The sequence below is a fragment of the Gouania willdenowi genome, chromosome 17 (genome assembly GCF_900634775.1).
Source record: "Gouania willdenowi chromosome 17, fGouWil2.1, whole genome shotgun sequence".
NCBI classification, from domain to species: Eukaryota; Metazoa; Chordata; class Actinopteri; order Blenniiformes; family Gobiesocidae; genus Gouania; species Gouania willdenowi.
Genome location: NC_041060.1, coordinates 19,892,085 through 19,918,054, shown reverse-complemented (window position 1 = coordinate 19,918,054; position 25,970 = coordinate 19,892,085). Strand labels below are relative to the sequence as shown.

Below are 25,970 nucleotides of genomic sequence, written 5' to 3'. Positions count from 1 at the left end.
AGACTAAGGAGAAATGAACAGACAGTTTGTGAGGTTTGTAACCCTAAACTACAGACGTTCACACCCTGCAGCATTCATCCTTCTAACCCCCACCCCAAGAACTGCCATGCTGACCCTCCACTTGTATTCATGTCCAAGCTCTGCCTCTGGGCTACAGCTCGCTCCCATTTCTAGTACCACACACCAATATCAGGCAGCAGAGGCTATCTCTCTCTCTCTCTCTCTGTGTGTGTGTGTGCATGTCCATGTTTACACACATGCTCGCCAACATATCTTTTTCATTGTAGCCCTTTGTATACGCTGTGTGCATATATTTGCCATTTTTGAAAAAGGCAGAAAAGGGCAAAGTGTGGTAAATGTGTTTTGCCTGCAAGGATAACTAAAAATAAAGAGGAGGTGAATGGAGAAGAAGAAGAAAAGAGCGATGCACAACACAGATACTCTACATATAAACCTCTTTTAGGGAAATTAGCTCATAATAAAGTATTTACGCGTGTGTGTGGATTACACATGTATTAAAATCATTTTTATTTTCTTGTCGTGCAATAGGCAAGCTGCTGTAAACCTTTTACAATGTAACAGTCAACTGAATGACATCAAGATTTTAGTCGTCACAGATATATTCGACTAAAATATACAGCATAGGAGTTTATGCATATTTTAAAGATTCAATTACCATTTATCAACCTGATATATGATGGTATTAATATTTGTAAGTGCACACTAATTTTACTGTGATCAATACGTGAGACCACATGAGCCATCTTACGTCCACAAACATAATTAATTTACTTGTCCACATGTTTGTCCCGCCTTCAAAGCAACAAAAAGTAGTTTTGATTGTATACCTCCAAAAAAAGAAACTTAGTTCTGATTGGGTTTCATCCCATGTTAACATTATAATTTAGTTTTTCATAGTTAACAAAAATTTCAATGTATTTTAATACAGTTTTCATTTATTTAATTAATCATGGTCTCGTTATTGTCACTTAAAAAATATAGATGGCAAAAACGATGATGAAGATTTGAAGCAGTTTGATTTCAAGTGGGTCACAGATTTATGTATATGCAGGAAAACTAGTAATTTCAACATTTTTGTGCCCTAGTTTGCACTTCTACGTATACAAACTACTAAATATGTAGGAAACCGATAATATCCAGGCAACAATTGACAGCTATCAGTACCAACAGGATCTTCACTGTAAATTTTCCTAGACTTTGTGACCAACTTATATTTATTTGGGGGGAAAAATTATGTCATAATTTAAGGAAAATGTAAGAATTTTGAGGGGTTTTTTTACTTTCTAACATTAAAAATGTCTGCAGTCGTGCGATATAAGCACTAGGAAAATTGTGAGCCCCTGCAAATATTGTTGAGTTTCATTTACACAATGATTCATGTTTCCTCTGTCATTTTTACTGTTTTCTGCGGGCTGAATTGGATGCTCCAAAGGACCGGATTTGGCCCCCAGGCCTTGAGTTTGAAACTTGTGTGGAACAATTGTCAATAGGAGACTCCAACTTTGCTCCTGGAGCGCCAAAATCTTACATGTTTTATATATTGTCTTGCATTTGATGAATTTGTATTGGGATAATATTTTATGATTTTTAGATAAGTTATTACTAGTATAATGAACTGAATTTTGTTTTGATGATGTAAATGTAAAAAGATTGTATTGGAAGATGTTACTTTTTCTGTATTTTAACAAAACTATTTCTATTGGACCCCTGGAAGAATAGTGTCAGCTTGACTGCGCTAATGGGGATCCACAATAAATAAACAATAAACAATAAAATTAACCAACTTAAATCTAAGAAGCATTGAGCGATCATCATCCAGATCTGCAGAAGGCCTGATAAATTGCAGCTCATTACGTTCAGTTATGAAAGGGAGAAAACATCTAAAGCAAGCAAGTGTGCTGCTCTCCCAAACAGTGAGAGTGAGACTTTCCTGCTGACGTGTTAGTTCATAAAACTCCCTTCCACAGCCATGTATTGATGGTGTGCAACAAAGCACAAAATGAGAAACAAACTTGTGTCATTTCAGAATTCTGTTTTCATGTTGCGATTGCAAGATGAACGTCATCTGGTTTTTAATAGATTTTTAAAAAATGAATGTCAGGCACATTCCTTGGCACAGTGCTAGTGTGACATTGGCACAGGTGCCTAGAAGACAATATCTTTTCAGAGCTAAATTCAAAATGCAAATCTACAATTCTTACTGAATTCACATCATAGTCCTTTTTGGTCCGAAATTAAGTTTGCACACACACACGCACACGCACACTCACACGCACACACACAAAGCTATGAATTTGTAGCCCTCCAGTTATGTATCAAAAGAGCACCCTGTTTTTTTTTTTTTTGTTTTTTTTTTTCTGGCTGGCCATGAGAAGCATCATTCTAATAACACAAACTGCCCCTGATACTTTGATATTCAGAAAAAAAGTAAAAATCACATTATATTTGTGCCCTCAAACCACCCGCGCAGATAATGACAGAGATGCACACGCAAGCAGACACAACGGAAGACAGTAGAGGACAAACAATGGAAGCTTGATGCTGAGCTTCCCCGTTCACACCGAGCATTGCGATTTCCCAAAGTCCCTCTCAGCGTGTTACATTTCTTTTATTTCACCTCAAAAACACTTCCAGCATGAGAGAAAAGCAGCGTGATGCCAAGCACGGAGCAAACCACGCACAAACGTATACACAAACACACTCTCACAAAATGTTTGTTTTTTCTAAACGCACAACTTTGTGATATGTAAAGGATTTTACGATGAAAGTATGAAGTATTTACTACAAAAAAAAAAAAATTATTGGGTAGGGACTTGATTTATAGAACTTTTATTTTTATCCTCAAATATATCACACATTTTACACTTGGGGTCAATCTGACCTCAAGGGATATTTGCCTCCAGAAAATCATTTTCAAAAAATTATTGACCAAGTTTTTGTGTCTTTTGTTAATTAGTTGAATACATAAACAACCTCTTGATAATGAAACCTTGAGCTGTTTTCTAATGCCACCATTAGGCCAAACCTTTAAATTATAATTTATTTATTTTGAATAGTTTCATTAAAATCATCAAATTTACTGACCCCCTTTTTCTCTCAAACATATTTACTTATTTTTTGCAAAAATATTTGGGGTTATTCACTATAAAGTTTCAGACACATTCTCATCGATGTAACTTTCACTGTGAAAGAGCTGTTCCAAAACCTCATTCATAGTAAAGCTTTTCCTAAAAGACATTTTCAAGAGAGCATGTACAGTATATTGTAATACACAACAGACAAGCTTTACACAGCTAAAACAGCTTGAGGTCAAATTGCCCTAGAGGAACACCAATGTGTGCAATATATGTTCAACACATTGAAAAAATATAATCACGCATCATCAATTGTACCCATCAAATTAGAAAAGTCATGAAAAATGAAACAAAAAAAAATTGAATTATGAACATTAAATGGGGTCAAAAATTGACCCCAAGAATAATAGGAGGATTACACACCTAAATAGTCCCAAATAGCTGTATAGCACACAGTGGACAATCTGTCTGTAAATAGCAGTCTTCCATTCACTGTGACAAACTGAAACATAACACAAACAGTACCTGATTTTTGTCGGTAAAATTCACGGATTTTCAATTAAAATGTATTTAATTGAACAGTTTTTCTGTAGCACACAATCCTGTCAACCACACGTCGTTACAAAGTGCTGTCAAAGTTGTTGTCAAGTTGAGTGCTGTCAAAGAAAGCGAGGTCTAATTATTACTGTGCTGCAACCAAACTGATTATTGCCGCAGCGGACTTCAAACAACTGGGTTGTGTTAGTTTGGACGCCTTTCTAAAACTCAGGGTGATGACAGGCACACACAGTTGAAAATGTTCTCAAGACACACACGCGCACACACACACGTACCCTCTGTCTCCCTATCTGCTTCTCCCTGCAGCTCTCTGTCAGCCTCACTAATTGACTTCTGCTTTCGTACATTTTATTTCATCTCTTATTTCAGTTTTATTTCCTCCCTTTTTATGATCCCCCTTCTTCAATTATTCATTTCTCTCTCTTTCACCCTCTGATTTCTTTCCATCTGGTTTTGGTGATGTGTAATTCACTTCTTCATTTGGAGGGGGTAGGGTGTGTGTGTGTGTGTGTGTGTGCTGCTGCTGCTGTGTGCTGTTAATTGGTTTTTAAGAGCGGTAAGTACACAGAGCTGTGTGCACACACATATTCGCCAACGCACTTGCACACAGACACCCACACGCTTGAACACACACCCTCCCCTCTGTCCGCTGTTAGAGCACACTGTACATGTCTGCTGCCATTAGCATCACCAAATGAGCACGGAGTAAAAAGGCATGTGAGAAGAGAAGGGCAAACGTGTGTATGTGTGTGTGTGTGTGAAAGCGTGTGTGTGTCTGTGAATAAGTGGAAGAGAAATAGAGATGTTGGGTTCATTCTTGCTTGTGTGTATGGATTTTTTTTTTTGGGGGGGGGTGGGTGGTTGAAAGCAAAAGTGTTCAAGTGAGTGGGTCAATGCTTTGAAAGTTGCATTCTACGAAAATCAGACCAAGTGCACGAATGTCTGTGTGTGTCTGTGTGTGTGCACTTCTTTCCTTTAATCTCTCAAGAGATGCTGCAAAAGAGGACATCTCCTCCAAGTAACAACATTTTGGATGGCCGCAGTTTTAAATATTCTGTCAGAGTTTATTCTGTGAAGGAACTCGTGTTTACTGCATTCAAAGTGAGATTTAGGGCTTGTGTGATATCTTTGTGTTTCCTGTATCAAAGAGTACTTGGATGGTACAAACCTCCGCCAAGTGCCAAATATCTCTTTGCCAGATATTGACAGTTATCTGGATCAGTGATCCTGATCATGATACCATGATCATTCACACTTTAAAGGCTTGTAAGAAATGTATCTCCATTATTAACGATACAGTAGGTCAAAATGCATGTGCAACCCCATTTTCTCAAAAAAATCACAATGAAATGTGCAATCCGAATCTGATCCACATGAATCTTGTTGGGGTGATTGAAGAAACAACCTGATATAACTCAGTCAAATGTCATAAAGTTTGGTGAAAGAGAAATAGAGTTTTTAGATTTTTAAACTGAATCCAGAATCATTATATTGATCCAGATTCTCTCCAAGAATTCATGTAATCTTCCATGGCGTAAGGTTTATAAGTTGTCAAAATCCATTAAGTACTTTTAACGTAATCGTGCTAACAAACAGAAATAAATGCCAGTGAAAATATTAGCACCTTTGCAGAGGTAATAAAACCATAATTCACCTAATTCTTCTTTCTCTTCTATAAACAAAAAAGTGGTACAAAGCAGTGCCATTTTAAACCATATTAATGTCATTAATTAAAAGCCAAAAAGTTACAGTAAACAGTTGTTGTTGATACTAAATCTAAATAATAAACATGCAAACTCCAAAGTGAAAGAACCAAAGCGTTGCCAAAAAAGCATTACACAAAGCACAAAGACAGAGAACAGTTCCTTTTGATATGTGCCATCCATTCATTCATTTTCTGACCTGCTGGCTTCTTTTTTTCAGGGTCGCGGGGGTCTGCTGGTGCCTATCTGCAGCTCACATTGGGCGCTAGACGGGGTTATACCCTGTACAGGGTGCCAGTTTTGGTATGTGCATTTAGCCTAAATAAATCTCATCAATCATATTTTGAATGCAATAGCCTATGCACTGTTTTGTTTGTGAAGTATGTGTTTGAAATGAAGCTCTCATGCAAAAAGGATTTTATTCGTCCTTAAAATTCAGTAATGGAGGCTTCACGTAAAGATTTAACTGTTGATGCAGAAAACAGTAAAATGTGCTTTTATTTTCTTGAGGACCATTTTAATGGAAAATAGTTGTCACAAATAGGTCGAGCATTAAAGTTCTTACAGCATATTAGCATCTATGATAGTGTTTAATGGGTGTATATATATATATATATATATATATATAAATAAAATGCTGCAGCCACATCATTAGCCACATCCTCTGACTACAACCTGGGCTTCAGATCAGAGGCACGGAAATAACTTGGGAGCAGATTAGCCATTATCCAAATAATAAACAACAACCTCGCCAGCAATGGCTGAGAGATTTCCCCTTCAATAAGAATTGGTGATGCCCACTCCAATGAGGCAGAGGAGACTGCAGTACACTGAAACAGTGATGAGAGAAATAACCTTGTTGGAGCTCCCTGAACTCAAGGAAACAAGGAAACTGATGCTCAAAATATAGCTGCCTTGCTTCACATAAGAAATTAGATTTTATGCAATTAGTAATGAATCAGAGGCCGCTAGTTGCCCATTACTAACTATTTGTGATTATATCTAAATAAAGTGTTATTGTTTTGTTACTTTTCTGTCAGGTTGAGATTGGTTTAATCTGATGTGAAAAACTTGTGGTTTGTGTTTGAATCTTGTTTAGAAGACATTTCAAATAGAAATAAAAATGAAGCATTTAAATTGCATTCTGGTACATTGTGTCTTAATCGTTGCTGGCCAAGGTATTTCAAAAAGGGATAATGGGAGTCAACAATGATTTTCTCACTGCTTGTAAAGGCTCTGCGTGTGCTCATATTCCCCAATTCAATCTCCCCCTCACTGTCGATTTGTGTGAAAGAACACACAATGCTGTCATTTCCACTTACGGAACTTCAGAGCAGCTGCAGTTGGTATCTCGGTGTACTCCTTGATTTCTAAAAGTGTGAACTACCACTGACTCTAGCTGACACAATAGCTCTGCGACAACTTACAAAGTAGAAATCAGTCGTTTGAAGTCACAGTGGATATTCATTTTTTCCCCCTACGGTGTCTGATGGAAGCACAGGTGATTTACATTTGAGTGTTTTTCTACCTTGCATATCAAAAACGTCCTTCCCACAACGACTGTCTCACATTTTCCCCATTGCAGATCCAACACTCCTCAAAGCCTGGATGTAAAAGAGCTGGATCGAGAGTGAAAGCTTGCCAAAGCTGTGCGTTGGAGGCCCCCTTTCTGTCACAACTTCACACACTTCCACCATTCAAGATTCATCAGGTTTTTCATTCTCTGATCTCTGCGCAGATACCTCAGTAACTACAGACTTTGAAGTTCTGATCTGATGACACTGTAAAGGATGTAGGAAAGGTTTATTTAGAAGGCCTCCCTGTGAAGTCAAGATCAACTTTAAACAATACAGGTATTTAAGCACACCTTGACCTGTTTTTTAACATTGTTCTACCAATGTAACTTTATCTATTATACAGCAGTATGCTACCATAATCACATGATTCAGTTCTATTATAATGACTTCTGATCATCATGTATTTCCATCCAGGGCACCGAGACTCTCTTTGCGCTGATAATTAGGCTGAATTAGCTCTGTCTTCAAGAAAATCCATCTTTAAAGGAAATCTTTACAAAATATGCTGCCGGGGCAGAATTACGGTAATCGGTCAGATCATTGCTCTAAATGGAAACAGTCTATTTCAGCTTATTCTTTCTCTATAATAGAAGGAGGAGGAGGGAAAAGCCAATTTCAGTTTTTCAAGCTCTGACATTGACACAATCCCCGCTCAGACTTACAGTTGGTGAGTTTTTCTGCAAGGATGTTTTCAGTTTTGAGTAGGCGGCATTACTTTTTTTTTTTTTTTCTCCCAAGCAATTACTACTTGCTGTAGCAACAGACTGTAGACACACCAGCATAAAGCCAATGAGCTGTATGGAGCTGAGGTGAAGTGTATGAATGGAAAAGGGACTGTGTAGTCTCTACAAAACCATTCTTCTATGCTAGATTTGGAGCCTGTATCCTGGGCAACAAGGTACAATTTAAATAAACCTACAGCAGTCTTCTTATTATGACAGCAAGTTTTGATTTCGTTTTAGCCATAGTCTTTTGACTAAAATTCAACTTAGTTTTATTCAAACTGTAGTCATCAGGACTATTTTGGTTATAGTCTAGTTTTAGTCAACTAAATGACATTAAGATATAGTCGACTTAAATATAAAGCAAAAGAGTTTATGCATTTAAAAAATATATAATTTATCAACCTGATATGGGATGGAATTAATGATTGTAGCACAGACAGATTTGATGTGATCAACACATGAGCCGTCTTACATCTGGAAACACAACCAGCTTAGTTACTAATGGATCTCTTACCAGCTTGTCCCGCCTTCCATGCAACTGAAGTATTTTTGATTGGATAGTGGATACCTTCCAGAAAAGAAACTTAGTTCTGATTGGTAGTGTTGTCCAGAATGCACCGAGACCAAGACAAGGCCAAAACTTTTGGGAGTCGAGACCGAGACAACCCAAAACCGACACAAGACCGAGGCCATGAATATCGATTTCGAAAACCGTGACAAGGTTGAACAGTTAAAGAACATTCTCTCTTAGTTTGAGTTTCTTTAAAATACATTTGACAACAAAAACAAAGGTAACGCATGAATCAAAGATATTTATCATTTATCTTCTCCTCATTATCACATTAGTAAAGTTGAAGAATAGCAGAAATCAGTGCTGGTCTTGACAAAAAGAAAAAAAAAAACCTGAGTTCAAGCGTTCCAAGATCGAGAAAAGATGCTTTCAAGTCCGAGCCAGAACCAAGACCTTTAAAATCTGGTCTTGAGACCAAGACCGGTCTCGAGTACTACAACACTACTGATTGGATTTTGTTCCATGTGAATATTATGGTTTCAGTTTTATTAGTTAACAAAAATATGGGAAGAGCGATGTAATGCAACCATGAATGATGTATTTTATTTTAAACTTTTTAAAAAACAGGACTGAAAACAAAATTGTACCTAAAGAGATTTGAACAGAAAATGTTCGGATGAACTCTTTTTCACCTAATGAATCATTGCTGTTGAGGCACTGTGTGAGCTGCATCACAGCACACCATGCCAATGTTCCGGGTCACTTTAACCAAAGCGATGGGTCACACCATGTTTAACAGAGCAACCAAGGACACAAACAGACAACTACAGCAAGTGACTGTTGCTCGGTCAATCTGTCTGTCTATCTTTTTGTTTGTCTCTCTGCTGTCTGTTTAGATTTGTCTCTTTTTGTGGATCACTGCGTCTCCCACCGTTTTTTCCCCCTTTCCCTCTGTCACTCTATTTCCGCTCATCCAGTCTGTAGGCGTGTCTGTTGGTCTTCGTCAATCACGCGAGGCTTTCCGGTGTGTGTGTGGATGCATGCGCACGATTGAGCGTGCTTGATTTTTGTTTCCCAAACTCATCTCTTGCTGTCTTCATCTCACTAACATCATGCCCTCTCCAGCTCTTGTCTACGCTCTCTTATCTTTCCCTGTCTCGCTGTCAGTCTGTCTGTTTCAATCTGTTTATTTGTTTACCTCTATCAGTTCTGGCCTATTTTTTTCTTTTGCATTGATACACACACACACACACACACACAGACACACACACGAACATACATAGTCTCAGTTTTGCTCTATGGGATCCTTGGGGACATGGAAGTGGGACATGGGGAAAGAGAACAAACATCTCCAACTTGTATCTAGGCTTTTCGCTCTTTTCCCCTCTTTCATTCAAACCCAAACCTCCATCTAACCCACTCACTCTTACACAAACACTCACAGATGTTCTTCTTCTCTTGTCTGCCTGGATACACTCTTTCTGCTTTGCATATAGGCTCAGTTGGTTGGTTGGTTGGTTGATAGTTAGCTTTTCCCAGTTCACACAGACTCAAACACATGTGCTTAGACACACACATGCACATCAGTATCTACAGACTCAAAAATCTTAAAACCCACACATAGAAGGCAACATAGAAATGCATAATGAATATTCAGCAAACAAACCCGCCCCTATTCAGAATTGCTATTTGGCTTGTCTATGGTAAAAAATTTAAATGATCCATAAATTATGGAAAAAGACATTGATTGTATATTTGCTGTGTGATTTAAACATGAACTTCCGTTGTTTTTCCCCCCGTTTCTGCTCTATGTAGTTAATAAAGTTCAGCTTGATAAAGAAAAGCCTTACTGGAGTATATAATAAAAAAATTTAAAAAAACAACACTAAATCGTGATGAGAAAAATGTTAAAATGCTTATTTATATCTACTTTCAGATTGGGCTTCACTGCCTTTGAGCAAACAGATTGTGGTTTCAAGCCCATGCATCTTCTGCTTGCAGCGTCCATGGCTTTTCTCAGTTTCCTCCCCCTGTCAGATTAAAAAAACAAGATTCTAAAAGTCAATGAGTGTGTCTGTTTGTGTTTGTGGAAGGCTCATTTACAACCACATAACTCCGACGAGGATAAGCAAGCATAGAATAAGAATTAATTGCTGGATGGACTTCACAAACCTGCGTGTTTTTCTTACCCTGTGGGTGTCTGTTGAACATTGTCACTAGTGTTCCATTGTTAAATATGTTTCATATTTCTAAGGTTGTTGGTTCAAATCTCGTTGGCGCTCTTTTTCAGTTGGGATGTGTTTTGTTAGTCTTTAGTTGGTGATAACTTACATTGGTTTGGATTGGTAATGGATTCCTGTCTGTGTTTCACACCCTGTCTTGTAATTATTTGTGTGCTATGAAAGGGATTATGCTACCTCCTCTGTTTTCACTCAGGCGTGCCTCACATCCTGATTGTGCTCCCTCACTATTAAAGGGTGTTGTTGTACACAGAGGCTAAAATTTTGAGTTGTTATAGAATCACACAGAAACATTTGAATTAATCTCAAAATCCTCAGCACACATTGTGAATATATTCTCTAAAATAAATGAGAAAAATGATCAAAAACTCCAAAGAATTTGAAGTTTCCTCACTCACTGCGTTCTGGCCCTTGTCTCTCCTTGACTCTGTATTCCTTTCCTAACCACCACTCGATTTCTGTTTTTCTTCCCTCCTCTCTGTTTTTCTCTCCATTCCTCTCTCATTTCTCTGGAACAGTTTTAATTAGCTGCTAGCCTGAGGTCAACCTCTGCTCCTACGCATTAGCACACAGAGACATACAACCACACACACATACTTTTCTGTGTGTTGGAGTGTGAGTGTGCTTGTGTTATGACAGTCAGAATTGATTTCCACCACTTTATTCCAAAAGCAGATAAATGTACTCGACTTTGCCTCAATGTTCAGAGTGGAAGAGCAGGAATTCCCAAGACGCCGAGCTGGTACATGACAACAGCGTGTGTGTAAGTGTGTGTATTTGATAAGTGTGTCCTGCTGTCATTTTAAAACATTTGAAAGTCTGTGTGCTTGAGCTGCTTGGGTGCATATAGAGTACATACATGTGCCGCCTAGCACATAGCTAATGATGCACTTGTGTGTAAATCTTCTTGCATGATGTGTCTGAGTGTAGACTTCAGCCCTCTGGAGGTTGTTGCAACATGCGACATTAGCAGTGACACAGAAAAGGTGCATCACTTCCATTTATACACACACACGCACGCACGCACGCACACACACACACACCATCTCAGAGTGGAAAAAAAAATCCAGGACTTCTCTTCCAAATTGATGAATTTTTCATTTGAGGTTTTCTTACTTCTAAATCATCATTGGGAAAATTCTTGTTTTTGTGACTGACTGCTGCGGGGAGAAAGGAAATTAAATCTCCGTGGAGTTGGAGCAGTAGCCTGCTTTTTAAAGACGCCGAGCTGTGGGACAGAGTAGTGCATCTGCACTTCACATGTCTACCGTTTATGAGTGTGTCTGTCACTACCCTGTTATGTATCAAAAGCTGTGTTCCCATTCAACTTGGAAATGCACAAAATCTAAATAGCGCAATAAAAACTGGTAATGGAAACACCTCAAGTATCGCTAAAAAGTTTTAATGCTTTCATGAGAAGGAATTTCAGATGTTACGATATTGAAATGTGTCGCAAAAGCGCTATGGAAACACTTTTTCCGCAAATACACGTCACAGAACGTGACGTACAAGGTCACATAACATGATGTACCAGGTCACATGACCACATTAGACAGCTAACAACAAAGGAATACAGAGTTTTATAAGGAGGTTTGGAACGTCCGCCTTCCTGCAGCAAAGACTCGCGGGATGAGATTCCACAGGAGTTTTGAGGCTTCTGCATGAAACAAACTTCAATGGAAACACTTTCAAAATGCAATTATACTTATTTAGAAATATCGCTTTTATTTTGTTAAAAACTGTAATGGAAACCCAAATTATGGTGTTTTTGTGCATCAAGAGCTGAAACCAAAAGTTCTATTACTCTATGTGTGGGTGTGCATGTGTATGTTTGTTGAATAAACAGCAGAAGGTTTTTCATTAGACAGAAGGATGGAACGAAGGAGGTTGGGAGAAGAGCTAAAGGAGACTGGTGGGTGGAGATCCCAGTCACAGGACAGTCAGGAGGGAAGCAGTATTTAACACACGCACACACACATTTGTGTTGTGTGCATGTGTACTTTTCAAATGCACTTAGAATAAATATACTGATGAGAAAGCTGAAGAAGACACATCTGAGTCCACATGGGACCGAAACAGTGGGATGTTGCACTTTCGCTTTGGAAAGTAATTTACCTTAACTAGCAGCTGCATGTTCCGGTGTTACTTTGAATTAAAAATAACTCAATGTCTCACGTTGCCTTGAGAGTTATCATTAACGTGTAAGTAGCAGCAACAGCAGCAGGTAATTTGCCTTGTGTTCAGCATTAGATTCTGTATTTAGATGCATTTGCAATTCAAAACACTCAGGTGTAATTATAGGCCTCACAACAAAAACTTGTTTAAGTAGGAGACTATATTTATAGCTACCTATTCGAGATTGTTGGAAGTTAGCTTCCTCTGAGCCAAGTACGTGAGTGAGTGTGTGTCTACATTTTTATCAAAGGTGTATTTCAGTGAGTAGACCAACATTGTGTCGCCAGGAATAATTAAAAAAAATAATTGCATGATATCTTGTTGATATCAGCCACTATTCCCTGCACAGTTACAGGATTATTACAGAAATATTTTCATGAAATGAGAAAAAACAAAACAAAAACCAGTAAAAGTTTGTAGTTCAAACTATGTTATTGGTCCATCCAGCTTGAGTGTTGGAATCTCTATGTCAATACTCCAAGCTCCGAATGAACCCTAAAAACCCTTTAAAAAAACACATGCAAACCCATACAACAGGTTTTAAAAGCTCGTAGACAGCATTTCCTCAGTAATTATTTGGACAGTTTATTTATATTTAGTTTTAGTCATAGTCTTTTGACTGAGTCATAGTCAAAATTTACTCATCAGGTCTATTTCAGTTGCAGTTCAGTTTTGGCTGACCAAATTACGAGATTTTATTCGACTAAAAAGACTACATAATTTACGTACCGTATTTCCTTCATTTATCTTAAATATAAAATCCATCCACATCTGTTTGGTTTTCTGTTCCATCTCAATTTACAGTCTTCCATGTGATCTGTGCCAGAGACAATAGGAGCCGTCCTACTTCCTTAAAACACATTCAGCTTACTTGCTATTGAATCACTTACCGTTTAATGTTAACCTAACCACTAGAAGTGAATCATAATATCATGTTTTTCCTGCAGTCAGTGCCTTCTCCTCGCTCTCTTTTCTGTTTCAGGTGTCTTGATGCTGAAGCTGGCGGTTCCTGATCGATGGCTCACGGCTCAACTAGTCTGGAACACTCTGATGGTCTATCCTTCTATCCTATTCTGTTTGCCCTTCTGTTCACTAACCCCAACCAGTCGAAGCGGATGGCTGCCACCTCTGAACTTGGTTCCACTGGAGATTTCTTCCGAACAAAAAGTTTTTTTCTTCCCAATGTCGCTAAATGCTTGTTCATGTGGATCTTGTTGGCTTCTTTCTTTCTTACTATGGACTTTATATTTTGTTCAGCGCTTTGAGATGACTTGAGATGACTGTTGTATTTTGCGCTATATAAATAAAGTTAAATTGAATTGAATTGAATTACCGGCTTGTCCCGCCTTTCACGCAAAAAAGCTGTTTTGATTGAATACCTTCCCAACAAGTCCTCAGCTTTGAAAACAATCATTCTTAGTTCTGTTTATATTTCATCTTGTGTCAACACTTAAGTTGATTTTTTTTTTCCTAACAACAACAATACGTTTTGATATTTGTTTTTTTTTTTCCACATAGGCTACATCTTCTTCAATTCAGTCATTGTTTTGTATGTGAAAAAAATGTCGTCTACAAAAACTAAGATGCAAATATTTCATCAACACAATTATTACTGCCTGAACAATCATCATGTTTCATTCATAAATGTCAGACATCTGACTCTTTAGATGTAGGAAGATTTTTTCCTTATTTAATTTCATAGCAACAACTTGTTCACATTCTCAAAACAGAGAACAGTCACAGAGCAGTGAGATTGGGTTGAGTATCAGTACAAAGCCAACCTTTCTTCCTGTATGGTAGGTTACCCAGTAACAAACTGTATATACATAATTTCTTTGTTAAACATTCATATTTTTGCCTAGAGGGGCATTTAAACCATTTGATCACTTTATGCATAATATTTGATAGAGTTGAGCCGGATACTCGGCTGAAACGAGTATCCGGTACGGATAAAGTATAGAGTATTATACAAGTAATACGAGTCAATATCTGTACTCGTATTGAATGAATGCTTTTTGTCTGTGTTCTGTGTCGGTCACAGCGCTCCTCCCCAACACACATACAGATGTGCTGCTTACTGTGTCCCACAGCAGCTCTGACAGCTCTGTCTCTCCCTCAGTCACACAGGTTTGCGGGTCTTTTCCATTAACGTCACACTGATCATAAAATAAAAGTTAAAAAAAGAAAATGATGTTGAGTATGAAGACTCTTGTTGACTACATTTTATTTTATAATTGCAACCGCATGTGTTGTATTGATTGTTGCAAAACCTGTTCTGTAAATTGTTCCTTTGCTATCGTGATCGAAACCATTGATCTGAAGCTCAATGGTGATGCTGTCCTGTAAATAGTTTTCTAATTAGACATGCTTAAAATAACATACCCGTTAAAGCCCCTCCCATTTCAAAACAACCCGACCCAATTTCGGGTTAGGCCCCGCCCACTCCGAGAACAGATACAGATACAGATAATTTATGGTTAACAGATATAGATACAGATAATGCTGTACTCGCTCGTCCCTAATATCTAATAATGACCCTATCTTATAGATTCTGTATTTTGAGCAATGCAGCACTTCAATGATCTGTTGTGTATAGACAGGATGACGTGCTTTTGTGGCAGCACTGTTACATCAAATGCAAAACAATGGCTACCTGGTGCATCATTCATACACAAATATACAACATTTAAGCTGAAACTATGCATCCTCCGGAACATTATCAACAGTTGTAAAATTCAAAGTCATCAGGAGTTTAGCCCAAACATGGATACACTAGTGAATACAAAAACTAAAAAATAAGCAAAAAACTTAAGGTGGCTGCACGTGAATCCAAAAGAAGGCGTACATTTATTTTAGACCATCTTCCATCACTCGATCTCCTTAGCAGCGAGGCTATTCTCAGTACCACTGAGCAGACTGATTAAAATGTAAAAATATTGATTCAACTTAGCAGCTATATTAACTCCTTCATTGTAGAATGCTACTTTGGATGAATTACAGGCCTTACTCACATAGCCTCCTTAGCCAAATATCTCTGAATGCATAAAGTCTGTTACTACCAGGATCACTGTGAATTCATGGCATTTGTTCAAGGCTTGCCAACGATTCATTCTGACTCATCTTGGGTTAAATCCTACAAGGAAATTGTTACTGGGCTGCAGCAGCAAGAAAACATCCACTATTTCCCTCCTGTAGAAGAATAGCAATGATATCTGAGCTGCTACAAAGAAATGGGTTTGCTTGAAAGACGACATTTTGATTCAAGGTCACAACACAAGCTGAAATGAGTAAATGTGTTGGACACGCAGTGTTTTTGAAACTGTTACAGAGGAAGCCAACCGCAGTAGTTCAGTCAGTGAAACAGTCTCAAAGGAACTCCGACAGCGGCCTTTTGATATAAGAGAATACTGTTCATTTCAGATGTTGTGTCCAAATTATGATCTCTAGTCGAAACTAATATTTCAAGCAGTCTTTTTAGGGTTGCATAGCTAAACCAATTACTGTTATCAAACTATCACTGACTTTCTTTACTATTGACAATTAATAACAAAATAAATTATCTGGACTTTTTTAGGCAAGCCAATGAACTGCACCAGGTAGTCAAACTATTAGAGCAAAAGAATACCAGAAGTACAAACACCTTAAGAAGAGCATTCATACTTCCCTTTGGGTTTTGGATACTGACCTTTCTGTTTGAGAAGCAGCATTGTATCCAAAGAGCAGTGTTTAATGTCTGGATAGTGAGAATAACACTGGTTTATTTGGGCATTGTTCTTTTCTGCCCTAGGCTCAGCATTAGTTTATTGAGTCAGCACGGTTCCAAAGTGCCGTAATCGTTGTGTGATGCCTTGTAGGGGGAGTTTGGAAGTTGACTGATCTAGTCTGTTGTAATCAGTGTGATGAGACGTATGGTAAATACAGTAGTTGGTTGTGAATGTGTTTTCTGAGTACTATGCTCTACGGATACAATACAGCAGTGGTTCTCAAATGTTTTTGGCTCAAGTACCCCCTTTTTTATTTCTGAATCAAGTACCCCCTTTGTCACACTACAATATTTTGCTTATAGAAAACTATTTAAAGACAACCATAGAGCATAATGATGAATTAAAAAGTTATAACACACCTTCTAAAGAACCTCATATTGTAAATAAGTGAAAAGAAACAGTATTTAGTGCAGTGGTTCCCAACCATTTTTGGATCATGATCTCATTTTGATATCAAGAATTTCTGGCAACCCAAAATAATTATGTTTTAAGATCAGATAATTTTTTTTAACTACATCTTAGTTGAACTAGATTAATATTTCACAAAGTTAAAGTATTGAAAAACTGTTGTTTAAGATTGTGTGTTGAAATCAGGTGACCCCACGATTGGAAAACACTGACTTAGTGGCCCCTGAATAGATTGATTTCTATAGTTTTTATTCTTTAAACTGACATTTTATTTATTAAGTAACCCCTGTAGTGCCATTGTGTAACCCTTGGGGTACATGTACCCCCATTTGAGAAACACTGCAATGTAGTGTCCCCAGTGGCTCTCATTAGTCTCTGCTCGTCTCTGACCCTTGTATCTACTATAATATCAGGACATCTGTCAGCATCCTTGTTTTGGCTGCTACTTATTAAACATGTATCTTGAGTATAGTACTGACCTCTTAGTCCTTTTCTGTAGATATCGTTAGCTTTTCTGGCTAAATATTGGTCCTCAGTCATTTAACATAGTTTTAAGCCCCAACATCTGCCTAGTCAATATGAACACGCAAGGGGTTCATTAAGTTTTTACAAGTTGAGTGTCTATAAACACTATAACAGCCAATCATCATTTTAAGACCATTCCACTGCATTTCACTTCAAGGAAACTTGTTTTTCTACCATATCAAATATTGAGTTTATTTTTGTTATAAACCGTAAGCAGAAATTCTGTATATGACACTGCATTACTAGCTTTTTTTCAATTTTGTTTCAATTTTTTTTGTTAAACACTTAAGTGGGATACACACAAGGAATTTCTAAATCTGAGGAGATTTTTTACCTATTACAGACCCAACACTCTGGACTTTCCGACCTCCTATTCGAAAAAGTGACTTGGAACGCCACCTGAAGTCGGAGCTCCTACTCTGTAAAGTCCTGAAAAAAAGTCCTGAGTCCTGAGTTACCTAGAATGCAGTTTCTCAGTCAACATCCTTCTTGATTCTCTACATCAGCGATTCTCAACTGGTGGGTCGGGACCCAAAAGTGGCTCACGGACCTGTACTGGGTGGATCACGGAAAGCTGGTCAAAAATAAATAAATACCTAATGTCTCTCATGTTGGACTCGTCTTTTATTTAAAAATAAACTTTTCTTTTGGCAGGCATGCATGCTGTGAAATGCATGTTACACAGGAACATATATAGATTTATGTTTTAAAAAAATATTATATATGTGTGTTTTCAACTAAATTTGATTGGTTGATTTCTAGCAAAAAGTGGGTTGGGATTTAATGATCATGGCAAAATGTGGGCCCCAGGGTGAGACCAGTTGAGAACCCCTGGTCTACATTCTGTTCCACCTCACAAATCCCGGGGTCATGAGTCAGGAGTCATCGGCTTTCCCCACACACAAGGAATTTTGTTCAAAAATATTGAAAAAGTTTGACATTGTCGGCCCTGACTCAAAGCCAACTATCAGGACATATTCACTCTTAATACACCTCAGACGGACCACAGGATAATCTAATAAAATAAAATAAAAAATAATGTCACATTTGCTGTCCTTTGTCATGATAACAAATTATATAAAAAAAAAAAAATAAAAAAAAATAAATGACAACAAATTATATACTGTATATATATGAACATTTTGGCATGGGAGACATTTAGAAAAAATAATAAATAAATAAATAAACTAAAATGTTTTGCAGCCATTTGGAGGATAACGTTTTAAAGGTTAAATTTAATGAAGGCCTCTTCTTTGCACCTAAATTACATAGACTCCTACTGAACATGTAGATCCATTGCACACCTAAACAGCATACAGATGCTGGTAATCAAAAAGTAATTGGTTTCAAGAACAGACGCAGGAGCATGTTATTCCACTTAGTGGAGAATGTTTCTTTGTTGACACAAACAGGACAGCGAGTGTGGGATCGGTCCTGCTCTCAGGCATTCTTTGCTGTCTCAACACCTTCTCTTAGGGATGGATGAAGACATTTCCTTGTCAAGCAGCCTTTACATTGGACTCTGTACCAATCAGGTGATGTTAGTGTGCAGGATGCCTAATGTTTCAGAAGTGTTTGACCAACAGTGAAGTCAGATTTAAAAAACAAACCCTCTTTTCCTCCACAATGTATCGTATTTTCTGTGGTAAATCGACTAATATGCAGACATTGAGCAGTGAGGAAGTGCAAACATTTGTAGATGCTTGTAGGAACTCAGGGGAATACAGTCAAACTCCATTTATCAGGAACCAGAGCCTGTCTCCATGCATGCTCTGACTGTATAGGTTGATTGACGATTGGCATATTCTTCAGCCAATAGCTCACCTCTGACTCCTCTTTTAGCAACTAGCATTTTCTCTTCAATCAGCATTGCACTGAACCAATTTGAAGCAGATTAACATTTAAACAAGTGACTTATAACCCTGAGCGACATCTGTGTGGATTTTTTTCTGGAATATAGTATCCCCTTATAGTAAGTGCTACAGGAGGTTTGTTGTTATAGTTTCCTATTTAAATTTCAAAGCCTGCAGATGACTTGCAGCCTTGTCTCTGTATATTTTGATATAGCGTACCTCACTGAGGCAGTATAGAGGTTAGACACTAGATGTGCTGCTTAGATAGCTTAGTGGGTTCCCATTACTAGTCTCAGTTGTCTTTGTTTCCTTTATTTGATGATATTTTTGTTTCAAGTTTTTAACAATGGGGAAATGAAAACTCCTTCAGATGAAAAAAAAAAACCTTTCACTTTAGTGTTATTTGAGGCTCCAACACACCGTCACCAGAATTCTAATCTTTTAGTAGATGTTTTGGATCCCACAATTATCAGATCAACTAAGAGCTAGTGCGGTCTAAAGAGCAGTCATGAGAACAAACATGTAGGCCACAGGAATGTTAAGTGCTGCCTTGTCTAATATTAACTTTTTTTTTTTCAAAGGTCAGGACCACAATTGAGGCAGTGATAAATCCAGGCAGTTCATTCCTTCTAATAGAGTTCCCCACTGTGTCTCTATCTAGCTTTATCTATGGTGGTCTGATCCCAGCACACCAATTCCTGCCCCCCTCCTCCTCCTCCTCCTGTTTCCTGTATTTCTCTACATTTTTGTCTGTTTTGCTATTTCCTCCCTTCTCTTCTTTCTGTGGTTTTCTCTGGCCACTTAATGGCATGTGTGGCATTTCCTCCTGCTCCCCCTTTCTCATTTTTCCACTGCATCTCTTGTCCTCGTCCCATCCTCTCTCCCCCGCCTTCTGTAATTAGCTTTACACTTTGACTTTCATCAACTTTGTTTTTATTATCTATAATTTGTCGCTCCTAGCTTTGCATGAATGTTTGTAGAATGGCATTCTTTCCTTCTTTTGTATTTTCATACGTCTCTTCATCGTGCAGTTATTTTATTGTTTGATGCATACATTTGTTCTCATCCCTTTCTGCTTCACATTTTTGTCTCATTTTTCCTCTTTCTTTCTCTTCTTCTTTGTTGCTCAATAATCTCCTTTTCTTTCTTCACTCTCTCTATCCTTATGTCTCTCGTTAATTCAATTCTCTGCTGACTGATAATCTGTTTTTCTACTTTGCTCTCGCTCTGCTAAAGGGTCTGAGTTTTTTTATACTCTTTTCCATTCTCCCAAGTTCATTGATAAGGGCTTTTGCCTTTTTTTTCTTGCTTTGTACTTTATTTTTCAATCCGCACAGCTTGAATCAATAGCGGTTTTGCAGTTAATTCCACAGCTTGGCAACAATACCCAAAGGCACCAGTCTCCTCCTTTACCCCCCTTTCGCCTTGCCTTAAGTTGGCGGGGGGGGGGATCATGATAAAATGCTTTTTTGAGTATGTTGAATAAAAGTGAGGACGTTGCCCAAATGGGGATTTCCACTATTTAAAACATAATTCACAGAAACTACAAAGGAGGTGTTAAATATGTGAAAAAGGATTGAGTCAGTTTGATTCCGATTTTCAAGATTTTGCAAATGTATGAACTTAAGATAATGATATTAAAAAAGAGAAAGCAGGGCTAGAGAATGGATAGGATTTTTTTTTTTTTTTTTTTTAAACCCAATCAGTACAATGTTGGTGTCAAATCCCATTTGGTGCAAACAAATCCCCTGAAGCCAGGGTTTGTTTGTGTCTAAATCTTATAGGAAGACATTTAGAAATATATTCAACCTAATTAGTTGTACAGCAATTGATTTAGATGAATGTTGCTAAACGACCACCATGTGGTCGTATAGCAATTGGGGATCAATTTGATAGCAGTAACATACTTGGGGTGGCCATTGAATGTTTATTCAGGGGGTCCAAAGACAAATAGGGAATAAATGTGATATTTAGTATACTTTTTTGCAGAAGGAGTATATCTTAATTCTGTCTTTTCGCCCTTAATGTATTGTTTTGTATCACATTTTCTAGCTCTTTATTCATCACTAACCCTCCCCAGTACATCTAAAAGTTGTCACCATAGCAACAGCTACCCGTCTGTGAAAATTACCTACCCCCCCCATCGTATTTCCTTTATTTTTCCAATACTGAGTGTTCACATTAACATTCAATGGATGCCGTTTTGATGCTGTGACAACCGCATGGGTTGGGGGGGTTAAACCAAACAAAAGGACAAGAGGAGAGAGGTTTATGTTGGGGGGAATGTTGGAGCAGAGCAGCAGAGCAGAAAAAGAAGAGAAGGGATTAGAGGTGGAAAAGCCTGGTGGCCAGACAGGCAGCCAGTGAGCCAAAGAGAAAAGAGAAAAAAGATTGAGATGAAAAGCAAACATAGACAGGCACCAACACAAGAAAACAGCTAGACCGGCATTCATAGAAATGCATAGAAATCAGTTATCAGCCTATATACTGTAACATACACTGTATATATACATTAAATGAAAAAATAAACAAAGAGACGAGAGCCAAGGGCAAACAGTGGCAAGTGTTAAGGGCAGACAGACAATAAGCAGAGAGACATGGTGAGACAGGGCATTATGTGAAACAGGTAACAGGCTGAGAGGAGACAGACATGTGTTGCTATGGTAACACGGAAACCAGTGAATAAAGAGAAGGAAGGAGAGGTGTTGGAGGTGGGTTAAAAAGGAGAGATATAGAGTAGGCATGTCATCCCCATGGCAATCCAAGCAAAGGGATTCTGAGAGAGAAGCAAGGCAACAAACACAACATCATAGTCCACCAGAAACAACATATTAGGAAGGAGTGAAACTTCACACTTCAATCCACATTATCGCTTTCTCAATCTCCACTTCATGGAGCAAGACTACAGCTTGTCTTGGATCACAGGCCACTAATTTTCTAACTCTTTGCCAGTGAGCAGCAGTATCCATGTGATAAAGTCGTGGAGAAACTCTGATGGCTGTTGTGAATTATGGCTTCTTGCAGCGTGACTCTTGGTTGAACGGGACACAAGCCAATCTGTTGGCTTATCATGTGTGTGAGACAAGGACAATTTCCAGGATACTAGCTGAGCCAATTCCACAAAGATAATCACATTCAATTGAGATAAACCCTCAGTGGAAATCATGTAGCTGGGAAACTCACCCAAAATGCTTATCAGACGCTAGTAATTACTCTTCAGCAAACACGCCAACAGATTTGCAACTATTGTACCAGTTAATCAGAGCATTGTGCAAGCAAAACGGCTTGTGGCAGAATGTGACGAAATGAGTCAAGTTGCTTGACCTGAATGTGCTGCTGACTATAGCAACTGTCAATGCCAGGGAAAGAGTCACCAAACATAGACGGGGGATTTACTTCTAAGAGACAGTAGTAGCTGTAGCAGCAGCAGGGTTTCAATGAACTCTCTATTGTTGAACAGAAAAAAAGCACAAACACAAGAGACAGCAGGGAGAGCTAGCAGACGCTAACAATAAAGCAGTGAATCTGTTAGGAACTTCTGCTTTCTGTGTTTATTGAGATCTTTTAAAACTAAACCTGAAAGATCCCAAATGTGTGTTTGCACATTACAAATAGTCAAAAAGCAGTTTATTTATACAAGATACATCCTCAATCAGTATTCTCTTTGCTTCCAAAGAGCTTTGCTGCAATAACTCGCACCATTGGTATCATTGAAAATCTCCCTTTTCCAAGCGTATTTACGCATGTGTCGGGTCATTAATGCATGCTCAACTCATAATTACTATATTTCTAACAGCACTTTAAAGCAGCATAATTGCAGTATGTGGCAGATGGCTGTTGGCTAACTGGCTTGCAGTTACGCCTAATGGCTATTTGGTATCAGTGTAAAACAGGCTAATGGTTTGCTGGCCAGCAGCTTAAAATAGACAGCTGTCCTGGGTGAACCATGCCAGAATTGAAATAACTGTGTCCACAAATGTAGTCATTTGCAACTAAAAACGAAAATGCTAAACATTTTTTCCAGTCTAATCTTTGAGTGCATCAAAAAGGTTAATTTATTCAGAGAAACTGGACCGTGTTTAGGTTTAATTATAAAGACCGCTCTTCTTGAAAAATAATTATCTTTGTGCAGTTCAGTGTAACAAATGTAAATTGGTGAGGATATGGAATAACTGCTGTTCAAAGCTGAAACTGTGTGGATGTTTATGGGATACATGCTGCACAAAAGACATTTGTGCTGTTTTTGTCTGTGTTTTTCCCCCAACTCAGCAGGGAGAAGAGTGGGAAATGTAGAATGTATATTCCCTTTCAAACAAGGAGACTAATTACAAGGGATTAAGTAATTGTGTGGGGAATTGTCAGGAAATCTTTCTCAAAACCTTTTGTTCTAAACCCCATTAATTTTACCCCACTCTGTCGAGTGTATAACGGGCTGAGTTTATGTGAGCTATTTCAAAGGACAAATCTACAAGACGGTCTGTGCTGTTAAGATAAGAGCAGTTCATAAAGACAGAAGCATAAAAAGTGTGAAAGGCTCAGATCTAATTGAGGTTAAAAAGTCAGGCACCAAATCACAAACTTTAAAGAGCAAGCCTGTTCTATTTGGGAGGAAGATTAAGGAAATAACTTCTCAAAACAGAAATCATATGACACGGATACACTCGCCTACATGTTTTGGAAGAACATCACACATTTTCCCTATCGAACGGGTGGTTAAATGTGTCGCAAGTGTTTGGAAGACATAAACAAACGGACTCTAGCTCTACTAAATCTCGCGAGAATGCTCGGTCTTGGTTGATTTTGGGAGATGTTAGCAGATCGTTTCAATTCCTGAAGCATTGAAAAGTGCAATCGTTTTCAAGATTTAACTTAATAAATTCCGATTAAGCCTTATGATCTTTTCATTGACAGCACACCAAAAGGTATTAGAAAGATTTAATTTATAGTTTTTTTTAAAAAAAAGGTATCATACTCTCTTTTTTAACTGAAACCTCTGGTAAAAAAGTGAACACTGGATGCCTCTATACTGGCTAACTATAGACCAATCAGCAAACTTCCATTCATTTCCAACATCATTGAGAAGGTGGTCTTCAACCAACTGAGTCAATTCTTAACCTTCATCAAAAATTTGAAAAATTTCAGTCAGGCTTTCGTTATCATCAACACAGCAACTGCTCTTATCAAAGTGATCAATGACATAAAGTTGAACACTGATTTAGGAAAAGTATCTGTTCTCATTATATTGGATCTAAGTGCTGCATTTGACACTGAAGATCATACAATTTTGTTGTACAGATTGCAAACATGGGTTGGACTAAATGGAAAGGTAATGCAATGGTTTAAGTCCTACTTGGAGGAGCAAAGTTATTTTGTAAGCATTGGAAACTTTGACTCTGACAGATTTCCAATGTCCTGTGGGGTTCCTCAGGGATCTGTTCTTGGACCTCTTCTGTTTAGCCTGTATATGCTTCCTTTAGGACAAATTCTACAGAAATGTAAGGTTGATTATCAGAGCTATGCAGATGACACACAACTATATCCATCACTGAACCCAGATGACTATGGTCCCACTGAGGTGTTGTGTGACTGCTTAGAAAAAATAAACTGCTGGATGAGTGAAAACTTCCTTCAACACAATCATGACAAGATGGAGGTGATTGTCTTTGGTAACAAGGAAAAGAGGACTGCTGTCAGTGAGTATCTTGAGTCTCAATCTTTAAAAGCTAAAGACCAAGTCAAAAAAAACCTTGGTGTTCTGATTGACTCAGATCTGACATTCAGCAGTCAGATCAAATCTATCACAGCCTTCTACCACCTAAAGAACATCTCCAGAGTGAAAGGTTTTATGAGTCAGAAGGATCAGGACAAAATGGTCCATGATTTTATCTCCAGCAAACTGGACTATTGTAATGGTCTTCTGACAGGAATCCCCCAAATGAGCACCAAACAGCTACAGCTGGTTCAGAACGCTGCAGCTCAGGTCTTAACCAGAACAAAGAGGTCAGAACACATTACTCCAGTTTTAAAGTCTTTACACTGGCTCCCAGTCAGCCTCAGAATAGACTTTAAAGTTCTGCTGCTGGTGTATAAATCTGTGAATGGGTTTGGTCCAGAATACATCAGTGAGATGTTAGTCAGGTATGAACCCAGCAGGTCTCTCAGATCTATGGACACAGGTCAGATAGTGGAGCCCAGAGCTCACAGTAAACATGGTGATGCTGTGTTTAGTTGTTTTGTTGTAAAGAAGTGGAAAAAAAACTGCCAGTAGAGCTGAAGTCAGCATCCAATGTGAAATTTTTTAAATCAAAGTTAAAGGCACTTTTTTTATCTACTGCGTATGATTAAGAGGGAGATTTTTGGTCATGTTGTTGTTGACGTAATGTGGTGTTGATGATTTTAAATGTTTTTACTGCTGATTTTAAATGTTTTTTCATCATAGGTATACCTCAACTATGAGAGACAAAATCAGAAAAAAAAAATCCAGAAATATTGAGCAAGTTTAAGATTTACCATTGTTAGTTCCGACCTGTTTTGGAGCCGATTAATGGTACAAATTCACTCTTAACACACCTCAGAGCACATGATAATCTTATAGCCTAATATTTTAAAACACAAGATAATCTGGCATTTCCATTCTTTGGTCGAGGAAAATCCAGAAAAATCAGTTCCGAAACGTGTGTACCCCACTTTAGTGGAAACAAATCTACAGCTCAGTGGTCCAAGCAGTACACAACTACTAATCAATCCTCTCTCCATCTATCCAGCTCCACTTCTGTATTTCTCAATGCTTAATCGATCACTCCAAACAATGATGGAGGTCATATGTGGTCAATAGC

General features: G+C 38.1%; 1 protein-coding gene across 6 annotated transcripts in view; it reads right to left on the bottom strand.

Moving 5' to 3' along the window:
• Positions 1–25,970, bottom strand: part of kirrel1b (kirre like nephrin family adhesion molecule 1b) — an 89,165-nt gene that overhangs the window by 42,395 nt on the left and 20,800 nt on the right. The window contains exon 1 of one of the 6 annotated variants that reach the window (XM_028472759.1): positions 6,885–6,973. The exons of the other annotated variants lie outside the window; for them this stretch is intronic. Within the exon in view, the coding sequence (XP_028328560.1) occupies positions 6,885–6,891 (7 nt within the window). The 5' untranslated portion in view covers positions 6,892–6,973. Of the gene's footprint in view, positions 1–6,884; positions 6,974–25,970 lie in introns of those variants that run through there. 6 annotated transcript variants of the gene reach the window in all.